General features: G+C 40.7%; 1 protein-coding gene across 1 annotated transcript; it reads right to left on the reverse strand.

Moving 5' to 3' along the window:
* Positions 1 to 1,413: 1,413 nt before the first annotated feature.
* Positions 1,414 to 13,200, reverse strand: Glyatl3 (glycine-N-acyltransferase like 3). The gene is made up of 5 exons (XM_042671791.1): positions 12,386 to 13,200; positions 8,562 to 8,669; positions 7,514 to 7,640; positions 6,400 to 6,526; positions 1,414 to 2,225 (listed from the first exon to the last, which is right to left on the reverse strand). The coding sequence occupies exons 1-5, from the start codon at positions 12,461 to 12,463 to the stop codon at positions 1,799 to 1,801; spliced, it is 867 nt and encodes a 288-aa protein (XP_042527725.1). The 5' UTR covers positions 12,464 to 13,200; the 3' UTR covers positions 1,414 to 1,798.
* Positions 13,201 to 23,900: the final 10,700 nt, after the last annotated feature.

A 23,900-nucleotide genomic window follows, 5' to 3' on the forward strand; every position in this document is an offset into this window, starting at 1 on the left:
ACGTTTCCAGGTAACCCTGGCCTGAGAAGGATCTAAACACAGAGTCACCCTCAAGGAGTCTTGTTTTTATTCCAATGTGGTCTACATCAGCCAGTCTTTTCCTTTCCTTAGAACAAGCACTAAAACTTAGAGTTTCCTCTGATCTTTTTGGTCAAGCTTTTGTAACTGCTATAAGAATAATAAGCAAGCAATAATTTCTCTAGGGCAAAGTCAAGTGTACCCAGTCTAGACGAGTCCAACCATTGCCTCTATGTCTGTAAATAGGGGACACTATTTCCGGACCTAGAGAACTGGAACCATCACTTCCATGATGACAAGGGTAGAGAGCAATGAAACGTTACTTTAACTATCAGGCATTTGAATTTTATTTTCAGCAACAATACAATAATGAAGAGAAGACTGGAATCAAAATTACGGAGTTGTGTCTCTGCCTCCAGCACTGGTTGTTATTCCTGGCTCAGGAATAAGTCTCTCCTAAGTAGCAAGATTTGTTAGATTATCAGGATTCTAGGATATGTATAGGGTATATAGGAAATGCATTTTTTGTGATACACATACGTACACAAATATACATATGTGTGTGCATAGCATAAACAGGCTGGTCTGGAATTTGCAATCCTCCTGCCCTCACACTGTAAGTATGCAACGATTATATGAATTACCAGTTTACATATATATTTACACACACATTATGTATATGTTCATATGACATTTTATACCTGCCCTCACACCTGTATGTTAATCTCAGTCTTTTTTTTTTAGGGAAAAAGAAACACATTATAGGGCTGAAATAGGTTATGGGTGAAGATAGAGTTCTACGTTGAAATTTGCTTATAGCCTTAAAACACCTATAATTTTAACCACCCAAGGCAACTGAGAAGTGGTAACTCGTTGAAAATGCAAGTTCCAAGGCCCTGACCTGTATGAGCTCACCCAGAAACTGTGGGGGAGGAGTTGTGTAGCAACCAGCCCTCCAGATAGTTCCGATTGTTCATCACACCGACGTGTGAGAACCGCTACATTTGAACATTTCCTGGGATGGCTATAACCCACGGTCACAGGTAGAAACGGAGAGCCAGTAAGAAGAAAGCAGGGGAAGAAAGCAGCCGCTGTACAGAGCTCTTGCAAAGAGGCTGAGACCCAGCAGCGGGGGACAGGGGAGTTGCGCAGCAGCAGGCATGTGGCACAGCTCTGTGGAGACCCAGCAGCGGGGTGAGCCGGTAGAACGTGGGTCACAGCCCACATATCACTCATACAGCCGCATGCGGGCACCTATTGTGTGTATGCACGCCAGTTCTTGGCTTGAACCCAGTGCCTTGCACTCTCATGAGGCTTTTTGCTCTACCACCTGAACCATACCTCCACTTCTGGTGTTTGTTTTGCTGGTTAACTGGAGATGCGAGTTCTATAAACTTTCCTGCCTAGGCTGACTTTAAACCATGATCCTAAATCCAAGCCCCAAGTAGCTAGGATTATAGGGGTGAGCTGCTGGCGCCCAGTTTAGGTCCTGAATTAAATCACTGCTACCACTAAGCCAAGAACTGCTGGCCTTGGAAGTTCTTTCTCTTCAGCGGGTCCTAATGGGGGAGACCCTTTTACCCCTCAAGTTACTTACAGCTGGAATCTGACAGAGGAATGACTTTTCCCTGCCAGTCTCTTCCAGGCCCTTTTCCACAGCACTTGCAACTGCGCTTCCTGAGTCCAGATATAATCTTTACCTCACTGGGGTGTGTGTGTCTGTGTGTGTGTGTGTGTGTGTGTGCAGGGAAAGTTAGGAACTTCCTGGGGTTTCCCTGGGCTAAAGGAGAGCTTGACGGGAAGAAGGTGCAGGGGTAAGGATAAGCCTATGAAAACGGCAGGGCAGGAAGTGAGCATTGACGCTCTTCAGCAGGTTTATAGAGGCTGTGTTGTCATCCAGGACGTTTCCCTGGGAAGGAAACCCCCGGCTCTGCAGCTTCCTGGCCAGTGTGAGCGCCACCAGCCTGCTGTAGCCTTTCCTGCGGTGGTCAGGCAGAGTGTACCCATGGCACATGGTGGCAAACTGGTCTGTGATGCCCCAGGACACGGGCTTTCCCTTGTCATCGCGCACACAGGCACTGGGGAAGCAGGAGATGAGCCGGGCAATGTATCGGAGACACTGTTCATTGCCACCCCGAGACCAAGTCCGGTTGAGGAGATCTGCGTCAGAAACACTCAGGTAGGTGAGTCGCGGGGGAGACACCATTCTACAAGAAAAGCAACGTGAGGAAAAGGATGAGCTCACATCTTTCCTGACACCCCCTGGGAACCCCTTCCTGAGAGGATGCCTGGAGTATTCGAGAAGTTAGCAGCCAGAGCTTCCTGCGGGACAAGGGACTCCTAGGGTTTCCTTCGGATAAGACAAGAGACTCATAAGCAAACTCAAGTCTTGCCCTATAAGTTTACGCTTACTCATTCCTGCCCACAGAACAGATATTAAGGAAAGTGTTTCTCTTTGAAACCAAACTAAGTTTGGCCTGCCATTGACTCCATTCCTTCAGTCTCTAGGACATGAACTGCAACCTAACCTGAGCTGGGGTGATTTATATACTAATTTAGGAATCTAACAGATGCTTGAACTCCAGCCAGTCAGGAGCAGCCAAGTGACTGGAATCTTTCCCAAAGAAGGTAGATGACTAGCTGTGGCCAATCAGGTGACATCTCTAGTTTGTGCCTGTATCTGGCCTATAAAAACTTCTTGCTAGGGGTTGGGAAGGTGGCTCAGTGGTAGAGCGCTTGCCTTGCATGCATGAGGCCCTGGGTTCGATTCCTCAGCACCAAATAAGCAGAAAAAGCCCAAAGTGATGCTCAAGTGGTATAGCGCTAGCCTTGAGCTGAAGAGCTGAGGGACAGCGCCCAGGCTCAGAGTTCAGGCCCCACAAACAACAAAAAAACAAAAACAAAACAAACTTCATGCCACTCTGAGAAATGGAGTTCTCTGAATATTTTCGGGTTTTGAATGCTGCCAGATTCATGCGTCTTCCTGGCAGTAGTGGGTCTGAACTCAGACCTTGGAACCATGTCTCCAGATTCTTGAGCTTTCTTTGCTTCAAACTCTACTAAAGCTCACTTATTTAATGTTTCATTAATACTATCTTTTAATTTAAATTTTTAAAAAAAAAATCTTCAGAATTAATTCTTTTGTCTCGTGTCTGTTGAAACCTCCTCTCAGGATTTAAACAAGCTCAGATTTTTCTTTTGGAGCCCTAATATTTTTCTCAGTAGAATAAGAATTTTAGCATTTAGAATACTTCTGCCTTTAGAGATCCATAACCAGAAACAAAACAAGTTGTTTGCTATGCCAGGTGTGTGAACATATTGTGGAATCATTAGCAGTTCCAGCCCTTTCCGCAGACTGCTTTTCTGTAGATTTAATAATCTGGATTTTTTTCTGGTCAGTTTTTATAGGCCATTAGTCTTTACTATATTCGTTCTAATTTAGTAATTTACTATTGAAATCTCTGACATCAAGGTAAAGCAACTGATATAATTTTTATGTATCTGACAGTTTTTTCAGTCTCTCTGTCTCTCTCTTGGTGCCAATACTGCAGTACTGGGGCTTGAACTCAGGGCCTCACAGACTAGTGTTGCTTCTAAGAACTGCATGCAAGTGTAAGGCTGGTCATGCTTTGAAATCGGCTTCCCTCCTTGAGTTATCAATATCATAAAACCATTCACAATCAACAGTTAGAGACTGATTTTTTAGATCTATTACTTTTTCTTTCTGGTCCTGGGCTCTGATTTTTCTGATCAAGACTAGAATCTACAGCTTGAGCCACAGCTCTAGCTCTGGTATTTTGGTGGTTAATTGGAGATATGAATCTCACAGACTTTGCTGCCTAGGTTGGCTTTGAACCATGATCCTTAGATCTCAGTCTCCTGAGTAGCTAGGATGACAGGTGTGAGCCACAAGCACCTGGCTCTGTTACTTTTATAAAGTATGGCATTGTGTTTTTGTTTTCCTTAGTAGTTGTAAAGTGTTAGGTCACATTCTCAGTGCTTTGTCCACTTTGGCATTGGGCCAGGAAGCTGTCCACTAACGAGGGAAAAGTCTGGCTTAGGATGTTCAATCCAATTTGAAAATGAACTTCAAAGCAAGTGCAAAAAAAAGCCTCAGGCAGAAATATTATACACAAAAACGCTTGGAGAAAATGTGTTAGGAATAGTTTATGTTAGATACAACATGGCCATGTTAGCCGTAACTCTAACCTGACATTTGTGTGCAGAGTATTTGGAATATAGTCCACAAATTTGGGAAATGTGTTTGGAATTAGAAACCAAACATCACCAGTAGAAGGAAAGATAGGCAAAATCCTCCATGACATTGGAACAGTCAATGAGTTTTTAACAAGACCAAAAACACAGGAGAAACCCAAAACCCAAAACACACAAATGAGATTACACAAAACTAAAACACTTTTGCACAGCAAGATAAACAAGTAAAAGAATAATGAAATAACCTATTGAATGGGAAAGAAATACTTGCAAGGGGTTGAATATCCCAAATAGAAGAAGCTAGAAAAAATAATCCATTAACAACCCCCCCAACCAACCCAGTTTAAAAATGGGCTATAGACCTACATAAACCTACAAATGACCTATAAGTATATGAAAAATGCTCACATCACCAAGCATGAAAAATTCAAATCCAGTTATCACCTGACTGTAAGAAGAACCACTATTAGCAAAAAGTCAAAAGATAGCCCATGCAGTTGGGGACAATGGGAACAACAAGCCCTTGCACAATCAGGAGGACGCAAATAAACACAGCTGCTATGGAAACTAAAGGGGAGGTCCCTCGAAAACCCACAAACAACACTCTGCTATGATCCGGAAGTCCTTCTTCTGGACATACAGGCAAAGGAAGTGAAATCTATAGGCAGAAGAGGCCTCTCCACCTCCATCTTCTCTGCAGCTCTGCTGACCACAGGGGAGAGAATGGAATCAATCTAAGTGTCTGTCAACTGATAGATGGCTACAGAAACTGTCAGAGATCCATAATGGATAACTGCTCGGCCTCAAGAATGGATTAAAGCATAGTGTTCACAACAACATAGATGGAGCTGGAAGTTACTGTATTAAATGAAAGAAGCTAAGAACAGAAAGATATGAGCCACAGAACCTCATTTGTTTGTAGCAGCTGACAACACTGATGTGATAAAAGAGAGTTGACATAGTGGTTACCAGAGCACAAAGAGAACAGGGACTTTCTTTACATCATTGTAAGAATGCTTATCTTTTAAGGACACATCTCAGGAGATTTCAACATTTAAGGATATTGATTACTCTGATCAAAATAAGCTGAGATGCGCAAAGATTATGTAGGTCTATGGATTAAACCATATTATCAGTGCAGTTCTAGGAGGTCCTCTGTACCATTCTCTCAACTTGCATGTATGTTTGAAGGTTTCCTAAATGAGACAGCAATGAAAGGCCAGGTGCTTTCTTATGAACTATGGCATCGATTATTCTTTAGGTTTATTCTGTGTGCAGCAATTTCTTCAACATTAACCACAGAACTAACATGGTTCATTCTCACCCAAAACATATGAAGAAGACATTCTACCCTAAATCACTTTTTACTACTATCAATTAGTTGCTCATGTTGAAAGGGGGGTTCCTTTTATTGTGTTGATCTATTAATGCAATCTCTCTCTCTCTCTTGTTCTCCCTCCTTCTCCTTCCCAAACCAGCTCCACCTTGCTTGGTTCTTTGCACAGAATATAAAGTACTTTGACTATATTTGTCCTTCCTCTCCCTCCACCCTCGGCACCCTCTCCTACTTGTAGCTACGGCCAAACAAGACATGTTCCAACTTTCTAGTGTCAATTTTTGTTAAAATGCATGCTAATTGTTTCGAGGAGTTTCATCACGATATCATACATACCTATACAACATTTTCATCATTCTGATCATTGAAAAGAAATAAAGGCTCAGAGGTTTCAGGTATGACAAAGCATTCAAAGAAATGTAGATACAAACCAACATATGTTTTTAAAGATTGCTTCCTGCAGGTGGAGTTTTGGGGAATATGTTTTTGACTTTATAATTTAAAGATCTGCATCAAAAGTAGTTCTACTTTATAGGACACAGCAAGGGATAAGGGAATGTTTTTAACTTGTAGTGCCTTACACTTAAAAGCTCAAAATATATGCATATAAGTATACACACATACAAGTACATGCATGCACATACACACATGCATGCATGCTTATATATGCATAGCTATATACATACACACATAAACACACATGTTTAGGTTCAGTGGCTCAATTTCCCAATGCCTAATATTATGTAATTGTACCAAGCTCTCTGGATATTGTTATAGGGTCATTCCATAACAGTAAATCCTGCCCAGAACGCAGAAACTGGTTTACATACAGGAAACTGGTGTCTGGCAGAGAGGAAACAGGAGAAAAATGAACAGCCTTGAAGGAGGTCAGCTTTACATCCAACTGCTTCGAACTGGCAACAGACTTGGAAATATCACAGAGCTCACTCTGCAGCCCTGTACATAGACCAACATAAAAAAGTAGGCATTTTATTTGAAAACGGAAATTTTCTGCACATTTGTTCCATGCTGATGATCGTCAATACCAGCAGGTGTTACCCTAACACTATTACATGTATTTATAAATCACCACAGGTTTTCTTCATCTCATTCTCAAGTGTTTTTTGTGGGATTTTCCAATTCCCAAGATGGGTCTATTGTCATAACTTGTCAAACTGAAGGACGTTTCTACTGGAGCTATCACATTTGGAATTTCAGACCAATCTCCAAGTGCTTAAAGTAAGGGAGCCCACCCGTAGCTTTAAAAGTCTATGATGGAGCCATTGAGATAGAAGCGCAGGGATTTAGACTGGTTCTGCATGGAAGACCAGGTTTAGTTTCTCTTCCAGCCTGTTACAAAAATCACCTGTGTGGTATTCGAGAAATAAACTCAAGGTGACATCTATCCAAAATTAACCTACCTACGTCCCACTTACTGAACGTAGTTATTGTTTGTCATCCTTACTCAACACTTGTATATAAAGCACTGTTATGCGTACTGTTGCACAGCGATGTGCAAAGTGGCGTGGCATGGTTGTTTCTGTTTTGCTTGTTGCTCCTGTGGCCCTAGGGTTTGAACTGTGAACATGCTAGGCAAGTGCTCTCACCCTCTAACCAGTGTCCCAGCTCTTTCATTTGAAGTTTTGGCTTTGATACAGGGTTTCAGTCACTGCCTAGGGTGGTCTTCAACTCACTACCCTCCTGCCTCTGCCTCCTAAGCTGCTGGGATGACAGGCACTACTCACCAGGCCTGACGCTGGTCTCTGTTTTCCAAGAGTTGATGACATGACCACTTTCTACCTCTCCAAAGCTCCGTTTATTCATTTCTTTCCAGTCTGACGAATTTAATCATCTGGAAACTGCCACTGCATCTCCATTCCATCTATAATGGCTTGTTGTCTTCCCTCTCATGAGATACAAATATAAATGGGGGGATGACCTCACCTTGTATTTGAAAAACTTGGTCCCAGTTAATAACACCATGTTCTTCCAATAGCTGTTGGTAAGCCTTGGCATCCGTATAGAACACAGCATAGGCATTGGTGTAGTGGTCAAGGTTATCTGTCTCAGCCTAGGACAGCAGAGAGAGTCAAAAAACTTAAACATATCCTGTGGACGAAACACATTCCAGAAAGATCAGAAGGCATCAGTTGGGCATGTCTAGCTAATTCTCCATCAACAAAATCAGCCATTTAAAAACAATGATGAGAGAAGAATGTTGTGACCTTTGCTTGATCGACTCTTAAAAAGACATTAGGAAGATTTTAAGATATTTCATATTTTTTTCTAGGATTTTTATTTATAAATAAAAAGGAATCAAAAGTGGTAGTATGTACCTAAAGTCTCAGCTCAGGGAGCTGCTGGGAAGCGGAAAGAGAAATCCAGGAAGCCAGGAGTTCAAGCCAGCATGGACAATATATCAAGATCTCATCTCAAAAAGAAAAACCAGGGGGAAGGGGATGGCTGGGGTATAGCTCAGTGGTCATTGTACAAGTCTCTGAATTGCGTAAAATATAAAATACTATAAGCAAAATAACATAATAAAATGGAAAGGTAAAAGTTCAGTGGCTCTGTCCTGTCCAGTTCTAAGAGTCCACTCGTGTAAAGGGCCGCCCTCTTTGATAGCTGGAGCATCTCTGTGGTGTCAGAGGCAGACTGGAGGTAAGCGTGGTCTCTTCTCCCACATTTACCCACATTAGTGAAGTCATCAGTGAGATGGAAACATTGCTCAGGGCCCACCCTTCAGTGTACACATCAGCCACATGTGCTCCATCCATCCAGAAAAGGAAACTCTTTGAACTAGGGGTCTTCTACGTGCCTGATGCCCTGAAGCCATTCAAGTCACACTTCAATGGTGAAATTATCTCCTCTATACCCTGTGGAGGAGATAATGGGTGTGACGACTTCAGCTATGTGATTCTCTTCACCTAATCTGTCTCTTCCTGTGTGATGCCTATTATTGCTTTTATTTGGCTGCCTTTCAAAATTGTACCTCTCTCTGTCGCCGGGTGATGACAGCTTTGAAGTCTGGCCATGAGTCCAATATGACTTCCTTTTGAAAGGGATTTCCACGATTGATGTTCATCACTGCTCCGTAAACCTGAGCCAGAGACACAAGTCAGTCACTCCACGGTGCATCTGTGGGACGGTGCATCTGTGGGACGGTGCATCTGTGGGACGGTGCAGCTGGGCAGCAGGAAGCGTTTCCGCTTTCTTGCTCTACTATGTATTCAGGGCCACAAGAGGGAAAATACATATATTCACATACACATATTCACATGCATGTATATACAATGTACACATGGGCTTCTTCTGGATAAAAACCCTCCCTTTAATCACACAGCAGTGAGAGGAACTAAATTGATAAGCTTAGTAGGTGTGATACACATAGGTCAGCAATAAATATTTGCTGGATGAATCTACAGCCAATGTATAGGTTTGGGGTTCATGTATATTTTAAAAGCTCCTCAGACAATTCAGCTGCTTTTGAACTTTAGTTCCCACAAACACTTTGTAAAATATAATGACTCCTCCAGTGCTTGATGATAGCTAAACATCATCCAGGAATAAGAAAAACCCAAACTAAAAATTAAAACTTGAGTTTTAGATTTGGGGTGTAAGGCGGTATACACTGTCCCTGAGGTCTATGTTTATGTCTCATTCATTGTCATACCCACAATCCTGAAAAGACCAATGGGAATCCTGGTGGCTGAACAATACTGGAGTAATATACAAATTCTCTAGTATAAGAGCTCTCAATGTTTTTCTCTCCTGAGGAAAATATCTGTCTTAAAATGTATGTGTTCTTTGCCAGGTACTGGTGGCTCACACCTATAATCCTAGCTACTCAGGAGGCTGAGATTTGAGGATCATGGTCCAAAGCTAGCCTAGGCAGGAAAGTCCATGAGACTCTTGTCCTCACTTAACCACTAGAAAAGCTGGAAGTGGTGGAGTGCTAGCCTTAAGCAAAAGAAGTTCAGGGACAATGACCAGGCCCTGAGTTCAAACCCCAGGACCAGTACAAAATAAATAAATAAACAAACAAACAAGTATTCAAATAAATAAATGTGCTTGAAGAGATGGGTAAGCTGTGGTAGCAATACAGTTAGCTGACTTGCAGGCAAATACTGATAGCATTTTTCATAATAAATGAGAACTGAAAACAACCTTGGTGTCCATTCACAGTGGAACAAATGAATGAATGAATTGTGATATATTGATTTTACACATACCAAAACAGCAATGAAACCAATAGATCAGGGGTATGGGGAACTCTATGAATCTCACTAAAAAGTTGTACAGAAGAAGTGGATTCCAGAACAGATGTTGATTGTGTCATTCAATCTGGATTACATTCAGAAGAGGCAACTATAACTTTGGAAATCAGGACAGTGGCATCTGTTAGCAGGCAGGGAAAGGTATCCATTGAAGGGAGAAGCGGCCTCTGAAGTAAGGTTCTTTTCCTCACCAGAATGGAGGTCACACAGGTATTTGCTTTGTAAAAATCCACTGAGCTGCAAAATTGTATTATGTGCATTTGATAGGATGTGTTAGACCTCAATGAAGAAATTAAGATTTTACTGACATTGAGACTAGTTTTACTTACCTTCTTTATCAGTAACTCAACTCACTGAAATAACTCACCTTTCCTCCACTAGAACATTATATACTTTCCTCTGTTCCACCCAATCTGGGAACTCATTCAAACACTCATAGCAAGTGTCTTTCCAAATTGAGTGTGGTTTGTGTTCATGTGTAACCAGAATTAAACTAGGAGCAAATCCAAGAACAAAAGGAACCTAGAAGGGCCATGCTGATTCTGTTAATCATTAAATTCTACAAAATTACGTGGATTGAATTTGTATCCCATGAGGATATCGTACATTCTTATTCAAAACATAGCCTAAATGTGATTTTAGGAGGTTCAGAAGTTTGAAAGGGAAAAGCCTTTTAATACCCAGATCCTGAAAACAAAATAGTTTGTCTGGGTAACATTTGGAACCAACTGACGGGTTTGGCATTGGTACAAACAAACTCTTCCAACAGGAACTAGTAGTCATTGTGGGAGTGTCTAGAAGGAAACGACATTGCTGTGCAAAACAGCAGTTCAAGTGTGGAGGAAATTTGGAAGGCAATTTAGACACTTAAACTCTAAGCTAGAGGGCTGGGGGGTGACTGTGTGCTACCTGCCTACCTAGACCATAAACCCTGAGGTCAAGCCCAACTATGGCCAAATAACAATAATAAATAAACCCGACTAAGCTAAGGTTGTAAAATATGCTTCTCTAAACTGCAAGGGAGGGGAACAAAACAGGATTTTTAAATTAAGTTTTATATTCTCTAACAACTTTTGTGACCATGTGCAGATCACTGAAGGCTTTTCAGTTATCTCTAGACATTAGCCAGACTTATAGACATATTATCAAAAGAAAGGAAAGCTGACATTGTGTGTGTGTGTGTGTGTGTGTGTGTGTGTGTGTGTGTGTGTGTGTGTGTGTGTGTGTGTCTTGAATTCAAGGCCTGGTCTTAGAGTTTTTTTGCTCAAGGCAATTACTCTACTTGAGCTACATCTCCACTTTAGGCTCTTGGATGATTAACTGGAGATAGAAGTAGCATGAATTTTCCAACCAGGAGTGGGTTTGAACCTCAGTCCTCAGATTTCAGCCTCCTGAGTAGTAAGGTTTACAAAGCCTGATATCTAATTCCATTCCTTCACCCAGTCTCAGCATTCAGAGGGAAACAATTTGGGCAGATGGTTCATTTCATATTTTTTTTTTCCTGTGGCCATATAATCCCATATCATTACTCTGATGCTCCCTACCACTTATAGTTTAAGCATGCGCCTTAAGGCAAGATGACAAAATTTAATCAGCAAAGTATCTATGATGGAGGACTCTGGAATTCTATTTGTTCAGATTTTAATTTCAATAAATATGGATTATTTAGATGTTGAAAGTGCAGTGCTCTGACCTCAATCTGATTCATTACTTTTTCATGAATGACTTGAATTCTACTCACATTAGAGCACCAAATGTCGGGCTCATGTATTTGCTCAAAAAGCAGCTCTCAAAAGCAACGACACTGCATATAGCAATTACAGTCTTCCATTTTCATTTTAATTTTTGTGCTAATACCAGAGTTTGAACCCAAGCCTCTCACTCTTACCCTACTGTTCCTGCTTACAGCTGGGTTCCTACCTCTGGTCAGGCTTCTTGTTGGTTAGTTGGAGACAGGGCTGCACAGACATTTCCACTGGGGCTAGCTTTGATCCTGCAGGTCTCATCTGACTGAGAAGCTACGATACAGGCATGAGCCACTGGCTCTTGGCTTAGTGTGACATTTATTGTAATCTTTGATTAATGACATCTTTTGCAGTAGTATCAAGTTATCTTAGCCCAGATTTCAGGTCAGAGTTGATGAACAACAGAGACACTGAAAATGCTTATTACAACCAATAAATTTTAGCTCCATTTTCATGTAGGCTATGTTTGAAACTTCAATATTATCCAATCTATACTCTTCTATCATTTAGAATATTGTATAACTTGAATTTACCTGAGAAATAATATAGCCCACCATTAACTACATTTTTCTTAGGAGTCCTCTAGAGTAATTGTAAAAAAAAAAAATTCTGGATCTTACCCCACAAGGTGTTGAATCATTCTTTGCCAGAAGTAGGCTGGGAAACTATACCTAATAAGTATGTCTTATCATGTAACAGAAAAAGAAAGGAAAAAAAAGAGAGAAAGAGGAGAAGGAAAAACAGCCACAAGTCTGACATCGTGAACTGAAATGAAACTCTAAGTTGTATATGACCTTGAGTGACTCCGGAAAATGACTCCTCAACATCTTTTCCAGTATCAGTAGCTTGGAGGAACAGTTCAGCACCAACATCTTCAGAGCAGTGCAATTCCCCACCTGCTTAGGAACTGGAAAACACACACTCAGTATTTGCCTTGTAGCATCTGAGCCTACCTACCAATAAGCTTACATTGCTACGTGTATTCAACGCTATGGGGACTTCCACTGCTCTCTCTGGAAGGAAGGAGGAGGAGGGAACACGATGGATAAAGCCGGGAGTACTTGGGATGGACAGGACAGTGTTAAAGACATAATTCTAGAAGGACGAACCCAGCTCCACTGGGCTAAATCCTTCCCTTATGCACACTCAATCTACTCTCAACTCTTCCTTTAAGGCACCTCTGGAAGTTCCAGTTTGACCTTCAGCTGTGTTTCCTTTGACTTATAACATCTCCAGCCCCTGTGGGACGCATGAAGTTCGGAGGTGGTCAAAGGTCCCACCGCATATAGAATACCTGCCATGGGCCAGGCTCCCAGCAAAGTAGGGACTTTCTAAACAGCTGTTGAAGAGATACTATAAATCCCAGGGTAACAATCCTAGGGTTAAGTAGATAAACTCTTTTCTCACAAATCGTGTAAAGAATGGATGAGGGGGGGGGGGAATCAGAGTAATTCAGGTTTATAAGGAAAACCTTGGAAAATAAATGCCCAGATGAAAGATGAAGAACCAGACACAGACAGAAAGCTGAAACTCTTTTAACCAGGTAAATGGATCAGCTTGAATCAGCTTTCCATGCTGGCGTTTCAGACATGGCCACCATGCCTAACTCCATTCATTTTTGTTTCTCTCGCTTTCCCTCCCCTTCCTCCCTTCCTCCATCTTTCCTTCTTTCCTCCCTCCTACCTCATCCCTTCCTTCCTGCCTGCCTCCCTCCCTCCTTCCCTTCTTTCCTAACTTCCTAAATTCTTTCTTTTATTCCTTCCCTTGGCTTTGCACCCCCAGCTCTGCTAGCTTTAATTATTATTATCTTTTTGGATAGGATCTTACGGTTTTTACCGGCTTGGCCTCAGACTGCAATCCTCTTTTGTTTTGTGTCTGACATCATCTTACAGATTAATGCAGTAAAGAAATGAAATGAAACTCTTTAAGCTGTATGTGTGCCACCAGCTCACTGATGAATGGTGGTCTCCACGGCTCTCCTCACACTTCAATCCTTCTCATCTCTACCTGACCGGTAGCTAGCTAGTAGGCCCACACCACTCTGGCTGTCCTTTAATTTCTTAGTGGCCAAAATTCCCTCAATCAGGCGTTCATCTCACTTTCTAGATTGAGCTCCTGCAACTCACAAATTACTACGGAGGGTCAAAATCAGAAAGGCAATCCCCCATGGGTTCACACCGAAAGACACTGTAATTAACAGAGAACATTTGAAAATACCCATTCAGTAAACAGTCATGGATTTCATAGAGATCTTTTGCTCAATGCAAAGATTTGTGTGTTTTTAAGATGTCACAACAAAGAATACAGAACTCCCCATAAATGGAGAAGACATGTTTCCGGCATAATAGCATTGGATATTTTATTATGAAGGTAAAATCGGCACTACTGTGATGTGCGATTACAAGATCCTCTCCACTCAACTACAAGTTCATGTTCAAGCATTGGAAAGGAATTTATTCGCTATCAACAACAGACTTAGGAACTGAGTTTTTTAGCAAGGAAAACAGTTCTTTCTACACATCTTAAAAACTGAAGCTTCTCTAATTATTGTTTTTATAGTATAAGACACCATAAACAAGATTACAATGCTTTTAAGAAAGGAAAGAGTGTCTTCTTAAACATTTACAATTCAGTGCTACCAGGGTTTTCTTTTTGTATATAGCATGATTTTTGTTCCTTGAGATCGTTCCTCTTCTCTGTTGCTCAAGCTGCATTAGTATCACAACTCAGTTTCATACTTCGCAGTGCTTATTTCCCCCCATCAAAACTATGATTTCTTTCAATAAATTATACTTTATTTCAGTTCTCCTCTATCTGTTCCATTCCTTCTTTCAATGACAAACTGGTGGTTAGAAAAGTATTCTTTCAATGAAAAAGTGCTCACTTACTGTTGTGAGACTTCAGTCTGAGCGGAGTTCTTCGAGCTGTGTATCTGTGAGGCAAGCTCTTCTGAACAAATGGTAAATTTATACGTCAAGGCTATTTTCCTAATTATTCCTTGGTGGAAAGAGAAGGGAGGGAAAAGCAGCGCCCACACCGCAGCAGTGGGAGGAGTTTATGCTTTTGCTAATCACGGTGAAAAGCATCTCAAAAGTAGCAGAGGTATTTAGTTCTCTTCCTTCTGTTCTATAAACTGCTACGACATAAGAGCTAAATGAATACTGACTTTGTGATGGGTATTTCTAAGATGGAAGACATATGGATTCAGCATGAAATAGGAATGGAACTCATCACCTGATTTATAAAAAAATAATATAGGCATTTTTAACTATGATAAAGATATGTCTAACTCCTTGGGCATTTTTAACTATGCTGAGGAAAATGATTTTGCTGCTTTAAACTTCAAATGCTGAGAAGGATCTTTAAAAAGGGTATTTGTGAAATTGGAAGTGTGCTCGAGGGTTCTAATTCTTTCAACTCATTTATATTTAAAGTCATTCACAGTTGATTTCCCTCTAATGGCTGGGATTTTAGCCACCATGCTAGTATTTACTTAAACATTGTAGCATATGAAGCAATAGCGGTGTTGTGGCATGGGAAAAATAAGTAATACACGTATCTCCACTGTGGGTGAAGACAGCTTCTGTTGATTGTGGTCACATGAGAGGATGCTGTGTGAGGTGTTTATGTTTCGTAAACTAGCAGATTGGGGTGTTCTATACCCAAAGGCACAGGGCTAAGAAATACAATGGTCAGAAGGTAATTGAAAGTGACTAGAGAAATTGTTTTTGATGTTTAGAGGTCAACTGCCTTGAGTTAATAAGCCTGATATAGTGAGTAAAGATGTTAATGAGAGAATGAATATCTATTTGTGGTCCTAAGAATCCTACATTTGTGTAATTCTTTCTAAATATTAGAATAGAATGGACTTTAAAAATTGGGAAGCAATTTGCATAAGAGAAACTATTCTGGGATTGCAATATTTTCAGGAGAAAATTTTTAAAAATGTATTATACAGAGATTTTACAGTTGCATAAGTGAGGTAAAGAGTACATTTTGAACAATGTCACTCTTTGCCTCCCCATCTTCTGTTTTTTTTTGGAAAACGTTTAAAAGTTAGAGATCAAGTTATCTATAGACTCGGAAACATACAAAGCTATCTCCAAATGGGAGTTACACCTTGTTTCCAAGTGAATCCAGCACAAACTTCTATTCAAAGTTCATTGTCCCCTGTAAGTATCAGAACTAATTAGAACAGTTTCTTTCTTCGTGTGTGTGTGTGTGTGTGTGTGTGTGTGTGTGTGTGTGTGTGTGTGTGTGTGTGTATCTGCGTGAGGAGGTGCATGTGTGAAAAGGAAAAGCAGCACCAAGGGAAATCATATCCATATGTTTTGTGATGAATTTAAGACTTCATTTACATCCAGGCCCTGGGCAGCTCATACCTGTAGTGCCAAGCTGCATGGTGGTTGGAGGGGACTCCCAGAAAGCAAGCAGGAGATTCTATCTGAAAAGATAAACAAAAAAGGTTGAAGCATAACTTCAGTGGTAGAATGGCCTAGAATTCAATGCCTAGTTCCACTAAAAGGGAGGGGGAGAAAGAGAGGAATAGAGGAAGAAAGGAAGAAAGGAAGGAAAAAAGACAGAGAGAGAGAGAGAGAGGGAGAGAGAGGGAAGGAAAGAAAGAAAGAAAGAAAGAGAAGGAAAGAAAGAAGAAAAGAAAAGAGAAAGGGAAGGAGGAAGGAAGGAAAAGAAGTTATGGTGTTATGTTCTAAATAAAATTAAATATCAATTGCACACAGCTCTAGTAACTCAAATAGGAGTCCTGGTAAACGATGTCCTTATCTATTTAATTCCTCCCACACACAGGTCAAGTCAACTACAACAAAGCTCTTGACTTGTGATAAGGTAACAAGGACAGAAACTTTAAACTCTAAAAAAATCCCAATGTCTAATATGGAGTATGAAAATATAGCATATGATGAAAATCAGGATTTCAGATGAAATGAAGGTAATAATATATCATTAAATAAATGGTCTTGAGAGAACTGGCTAACCAGGAACAAGCGGATCATAAGTAAATAAACAGGAACCAAAAGAAATTATGAGTGAATTAACTGAGATTAATGTAGTAAACATTTATAAGTATATAACCCTAAGTTTAATCATAAAGGAAATATGATTACACAAAACATTGAATTTTTTTCCCCATCCTGGGGCTTAAACTCAGGGCCTGGTCTCGGTCTCTGAGCCTCTCTGGGCTCAAGGCTAGTGCTCTACCCCTGAGCTACATCACCACTTCAAGCTTTTTGTGAGTAGTTTATTGGAGATAAGAGCCTCATAGACTTTCCTGCCTAGGCTTGGCTTCAAATCATCATCCTCAGATCTCAGCCTCCTGAGTAGCTAGGATTACAGGCATGAGCCACTGGTACCTGGTTAACTTTGAACTTTTTGAAATATGATTTTTTTTAAAAGAAGACATATACATTGAAAACTGGAAAATATTACAATAAAACAAACAAAATGTCCATAAAACAAAGTTCTTATTAATAAAGAACTCTAGGGCATCACTAACATATGTTAAATACAAATAGGAAAACACATAATTCTCAAAGACTTTATATAAAATGTCAACAGGATTTAAAACAATAGAATGGCTCTTTTAATTGATTAGCAAAGTTTTTTTGTTTTTTGTTTTTGCTAAAAGGGAAAATTGCAGAATATAACTGAAAACAGGGAAATCAGCAAACCTGCTGAAGTGAGATAATTTGATAGGGTTAATTTGAGACAAAACGCACAGGTATGATATCTCACTTATTTAAGTTCTTTTCACATGAACCCTTGTATTTCTCCAACTCTCCACTGAGCATATCTTTCACAAAAAGGCTTTGTTTATAAGACACCTGTAGGAGAATCTATAATTAAAAGATCTACGAATCTATAATTAAAAGATCTACTTCCTTGTATTTGGCTGGATAGAATTTCTTGCCATTCTCTGTTTACCAAAAATATGCAGTTGCACCTGGCAAGATTAGCATTTGTTTACATGGGCTTAGTTTCTAAGCATACTTTGCCACACAGAATTATTCCGCTTTGAGGTGTTTTTTTTTTTTTTTTTAAAGGGAAGCTACAAACTGGTTCTCAACAACAAAACACATTGCAGAAAACACTCAAACACATGAAGGCTGAACAACATACTTCTGAATGACACATGGGTCACAAGAAATAAAGGAGGAAATCAGAAATTCCTTACAAATCAGTGAAAATGAAAACACCTCATACAGGAACATCTGGGATACTGCAAAAGCAGTGCTGAGAAGCAAGTTCATAGCTCTAAGCATGCTTATAAAGAAAACACAAACAACGCAAGAAGCAACTAAAGCGCTAGAAAAACCAGAAACAAACCAATCCAAAAATTACTAGACAGACAGCAACAGTTGGGGCAGAAATCAATGAAATTCATAAAATAACTATATATAAAATCAACTCAACAAAAAGCTGGTTCTTTGAAAAAAATCAATAAAATTGACAGACCACTAGCTAAATTGATGATGAACAGAAGAGACTCAAATCAATGAGATTAGAGATTCCAAAGAAAACATTACAACAAACATCCCAGGAATCCAAAAGATTATGAAGGAATTCTTTCAAAACCTAAACTCAGGTAAGATGGAAACATCTAGTAGAAATGGATAGGTTCCTTGATACATACACACTGCCTAAGCTGAACCATGAAGATAACTGAATGAGTCAGGAGCCTTTCAACAGGGAACAGCTCAGGTCCCAATAGATTCATGGCTGAATTTTACAACAGTTAAAGTTAAACTAACACAGCATGCCTCAAACTTTTATGTGAAATAGGAAGACAAAGATCAATTCCAAACTCATCACACTCATCCCAAAACCAGATAGGGATCCAATGAAGAAAGAGAACTATACACCAAGCTCTCTGATGAACAAAGCAAAGCCCTTTGATAAGATACTAAGCAACAGAATTCAGCAAGCAATTAAAATTATGATCATGTGGGTTTTATCCCAGAGATGAAAGTCTGTTTTAACATACATAAATCAATAAATGTAATACATCACATTAACAGAGCTAAAGACAAGAAGCACATAGTCATTTCAATAGATGAAGAAAACACCGTTGACAAAATCCAACACCCATTCACATTAAAAGCTCTGGAGAAGCTAGGAATAGAGGGAACATGCCTCAAAATAATTAAGGCTATGTATATCAGACCAACAGTCAACATCATATTGAATAGTAAAAAATTAGAACCATTTTAGAAAAAAAGACAAGGATGTCCACTCTCCCCACTCCTCAATATAGTTCTGGAATTCCTATCCAGAGCAATAAGGCAAGAAAAAGATATATAATGGATTCACATAAAGAAAACAGAAGTCAAGCTATCTTTATTTACAGATGACATGATCTTATCTAAAGGACATCAAAGACTCCATCATCAAGCTCCTAGCTCTGATCAATAACTTTTACAAAGTATCAAGATAAAAAATTAACCCACAAAAATCAGTAGCATTACTGCATTCCAACAATGTACAAGCAAAGACAAAAATCAAGAAAATAACCCCATTTTCAAAAGCCTCAGGAAAACCTAACCAAGGAAGTAAAAGACCTTTAAACAAAAACTATTAAAAAGACACGGATAGCATGGGGCTGGGAAGGTGGCTCAGTGGTAGAGCGCTTGCCTTGCATGCTCGAGGCCCTGGGTTCGATTCCTCAGCACCACATAAGCAAAAAGAAAAAAGCCGGAAGTGGCACTGTGGCTCAAGTGGTAGAGTGCTAGCCTTGAGCTGAAGAGCTGAGGGACAGCGCCCAGGCCCAGAGTTCAGGCCCCATGACCGGACCCAAAAAAAAAAAAAAAAGACACGGATAGCAATCAAAGATGACATCAGGAAATGGAAAGAACTTCCATGTTCATGAATAGGCAGAATTAACATTGTGAAAATGGCTATACTGCCAAAAATAATCTAGCAATACCCATCAAAATCCCAATGATGTTCTTTACTGAGAGAGAGAGAAAATAATCCAGAATTTCACAAGGGACAATAAAAGACCTTGAATAGCAAAAGCAATTTTAGGCAAAAAAAAACCCAAAAACCCCAAAACCAATGCAGGTGGAATCCCAATCCCAGACCTCAAGCTCTATTACACAGCTATAATAACGAAAACAGCTCGGTATTGGCACAAAAATAGACCTGATGATCAATGGAACACAATAGAAGACCCAGAACTAAATCCATGCACTTAGTTATCTGATATTTGATAAGGGAGCTAAAGATATACAATGAAAAGGACATATACACAGCAAAGGACATAGTTACTCAACTAGAAAGACGACCAATAGACTGGGAGACCTTTACCAGCAATACATACAACAAGGCCTAATATCAAAATCACACAAGGAGCTCAAGAAATGAATCCATCCCAAACTAATAAACCAATCATAAAGGAGCTAAGTAAGGAAACACTTCTTTTTTTTCTATTTTATTTTTTTTTATTGTGAAAATACTGTACAGAGGGGTTACAATTACATGGGCAAGATAATGAGTACATTTCTTATCAAGCATTGTAGCCTCCTCCTTTGTTTCCCCTTCCCATCCTCCCCCACTCCTCCAACCCAACCCTCCTTCCCCCCCTCCCACTAAAGTTGTAAAGTTCGTTTTCAACATAAAGACTTGTATATCTCATTGTTGCAATGGATCCACCTGTATCCCTATTTAAACGATTTGTTTTTTCCCTTCTCCTCCACAAATTACACCAACCTCAAATACAGTGAAAGCAGGGGTTATACCGTGGGGGAGGGACATACAAAGCAACAAAGAAATAATCTTATAAATGTGTTAGAGGGGCTGGGAAGGTGGCTCAGTGGTAGAGCACTTGCCTTACATGCATGAGGCCCTGGGTTCAATTCCTCAGCACCACATAAGCAAAAAGAAAAAAAGCCGGAAGTGGTGCTTTGGCTCAAGTGGTAGAGCGCTCGCCTTGAGCTGAAGAGCTGAGGGACAGCGCCCAGGCCCAGAGTTCAGGCCCAACGACCAGACCACCCCCCTCCCCCCAAAAAAAATGTGTTAGAAACAATCACCTGAAAGAAAAAAAAACATTTGAATATATATCTTAGGGTTCATTTCCCTAACATCAACTTATCTGACCTTTTCTGCTTGACTCAGACACATACTAGTTATTGCAAATAAGGGAAACCATGGGGCCTAAGTTTCTTAGAAGAGGTAGGAAAGGCAAAGAGACAAATAAGGAAATGCTTATCATACCTGGCCATAAAGGTAATGCAAATCAAAACAGCTCTGAGATTCCATCTCACCCCGGTTAGATTGGCCAACATTGTGAATTTGAACAGATGTTGGCAGGGATGTAGGGAAAAAGGAACCCTATTGCACTGTTGTTGGTAATGTAAACTAGTACAACCACTCTGGACAGCAGTCTGGAGGTTCCTCAAAAACCTAAACATAGATCTTCCCTAGGACCCAGCCATACCCCTCCTGGGCATCTCCCCTGAATCATGCAAGCCCGCATGCCCTAGACACTTGCACATCCATGTTCTTTGTTGCACTATTCACAATAACCACAATATGGAAACAGCCCAGATAGCCTACAATAGATGAATGGATCCAGAACACGTGGTACCTATACACAATGGAATTTTTACACAGACACGAGGAAGAGTAAGTTTATGTCCTTCATAGGGAAGTGATACACCTCTAACAAATCATGTTAAGTGAGGTAAACCAAGCTCAGAGAGACAAATGATATTTCCTCTCATATGAGGAAGCTAGATCTAAAATACACTGAGACAGGATAAGTGGACAGGACTCTAGGCATCCATATACAGTGAGACAAAGGAGGATATTCTTTACGAGAGGAACCAAAGGCACAATGCCTACGTTCATCTGGTCATAAAAAAAAATTTATCAAAATGAACTCCAGAAAATGGAAACAGGTTTTTTTTCTTTGTCGCTATTTTTTCCCCTTATGTCCTGTTTATTTGTATGTTTTTGGGAGTGTAGGGGAGATACAGAAATGGAGGGACAAAGGGTGAACAAATGCAGCCGTGGTACTCACTGGACACTACCTTGAAAATGAAATGTACAATTTGTGGGTGGAGATGGGAGGGAAAAACTGGGAGAGGGAAGGGGTGAATTATAAAAAAGAAATGTACTCATTACCCAACTTATGAAACTGTAACCTCTCTATCTCACCTTTCTAATAATAAAAAATTTAAAGGAAGCAGACATCTCTCAGCTGAACTTTTAATATGTCCAAAATGCCTGAACCATTTTTGTGCTCTAATTCACTTTCCTTATTAAGAATGGCTGCAGTTGCTTTGGGTTTCTGCAAGAACTCAGCTAACTGAATGCCAGGCCAAGCACCGAGGTCTAATTGCTGCATCTCCATCCAGGCACACAGTCCAGATACCCTCCTTCTGCTGGGCAGTGCCTCTCTGTCCCCCTCTGCCACCCCAAGCATTTCTGATGTCAGAGGTTTGGGGAAAATTGGTGCAAATTTGGTAGGTGAGAGATGGCATGTAACTCACTGCTTCACTTCCTTATCCAGAAGAGTACAGTCTGGATTTTCATCCTTTTGCTACTTAGTGACCCCACCCCCAAACCTCCGGGCATGCGTCTGATGACACTTCTTCTCTGAGTATCTCCAGGGTCAAGGTTAATGCTGTGCTCTGGTAGAGTTGAAGCAGGCAGATAATATAGGGTCTATAGTTTCCCAGGTTGCTCTCCCAAAAGAGGACCCCAAGACCCCTTGAAAATCATCCCAAGACCACCCTATGGCTCTGATAAAATTACCATTCAATGTTATCGTCAGAATGAATGCCACATCCTGACGCCCAAGATTCTTTCCAGCAAAGCATAACTCCTCTCAGAGGGAGGGACACGCTCAGCGCTCCACCTGGCTGTCCTTGGAGGATCTTTTGTGAAAAGCCCAATTAAGGTTTTTGCTTATGCATTATGTATAAAACATGCATTATGCACATAAGTCTGCAGTTCAAAGACCTTCCACTCAAAACTGCCCAGCCTTCACAACGAATTTCTTATGTGAGAGACCCTGCGACTCTCCTCTCAACCCACACCAGCGCTACCTTGTGCAGATGCCATTCCTCAGGGATTTGGAGCTCTTTTGCTCAGGCCCACTCTTACGTCATGGAGTGTATTCCCACTTCACTCTGTGCATTTCACTTCAATAAAGCTGTGCTTCTGTTTGTTCAGATCTTAGTTCAAGATACCAAGAACCTAGGATCACTCTCATTTGAGACCACCCCCCTGGTAACAGTGACAACCACACATCCTAGATACTGATGGATGCTCAGGTCCCAACACTTCAGGCTTTCCTCTCCTATCCCAGGTCTTTTCTGTAGTCCCTGAATTTGCTAGCCAAATGTTAGTGGCCTCTCTTTGCATCTACCCAAGAATTGGGCAGTGCCAGACAATGGACTCAAACTCACAGGGCCTTCTGGATCCTGTTCTCTGTGGTTCCTCGGGGACTGCAAATAAAGTCCAAGTGGAAAAGTGTACAGGAGGCTCAGAGAGCCCACAGACTTGGTTCTCACCAAATGTCATTTTTAAAGCCTTTATTCTTTCTAGTTTCTGATACACAGAGTGACCAATAGGAGTAAATTTGGATTTCCATCTTCACACCAGGAATTCCCACCAGGGTTCCAGGAGTCAAAATCCAACTCCTACTGAGGGTATATGCCACATTGGCTCATATAATTTTGTTGCAGGCTACCAGCAAATCAGAGGAAGATTCTGGTGTTGTATTACTCTCCCCAGGAAATATAAAACATATCTCTAACTAGGACAGTGACAATGGCATAAGGCAGAAATACTTCTACAAGTCCAGTCTGATCCAAAACATAGGTTTAATAGGCACTACTTACAGAGTTTAACGTTACCCTTATTGAGGACTCTTCTGCTTTCAGCACACATTACCAAATTGTGGGAAAGATGGCTAATTTGTTTTGGCCAGTTCACACATACAACAGCTAGAACCAGTGGCTCTGTGAGGGATGGATTTGCTCTGGGAAGTTTAACCTCATCTCACTACGTCTGGGCTCATGGCCTAGGACATGGGATCTGTCACTGCTCTCCACTATCAGGGCCAACAGTCCAGGTCAAAGTTCCTATGTGGGTCACAATCAAGCTTTGCAGAGGTCTGCTTTTCCCCCAGGATGGTAACTTGCTGGCAAATTGTGTGTTCTCCTTTTTCTGTGAAGAAGAGAGGCCCGAGTCCTGTTTGTCCTGCTCACCCAAGGCTGGGGAGATGGACTTGATCATGGAGTCATAGTTGGGAGAAGGAAATATCTAGGGGTCAGGGAGAGTTGG

The sequence above is a fragment of the Dipodomys spectabilis genome, unplaced genomic scaffold (assembly GCF_019054845.1).
Source record: "Dipodomys spectabilis isolate Male_0828 unplaced genomic scaffold, ASM1905484v1 ptg000669l, whole genome shotgun sequence".
Lineage (NCBI taxonomy): Eukaryota > Metazoa > Chordata > Mammalia > Rodentia > Heteromyidae > Dipodomys > Dipodomys spectabilis.

Bases quoted from the DNA above. Each gene is read 5' to 3' on its own strand.
- Glyatl3 (XM_042671791.1), bottom strand. From the start codon at position 12,463: ATGTTGGTGCTGAACTGTTCCTCCAAGCTACTGATACTGGAAAAGATG. The intron at 8,670-12,385 runs GTCATATACAAC...TCTCTGGCTCAG, and splicing joins ATTTTCCGGAGTCACTCAAG to GTTTACGGAGCAGTGATGAA. The intron at 6,527-7,513 runs GTGAGGTCATCC...GTCTATGTACAG, and splicing joins CCAAGTTTTTCAAATACAAG to GGCTGCAGAGTGAGCTCTGT.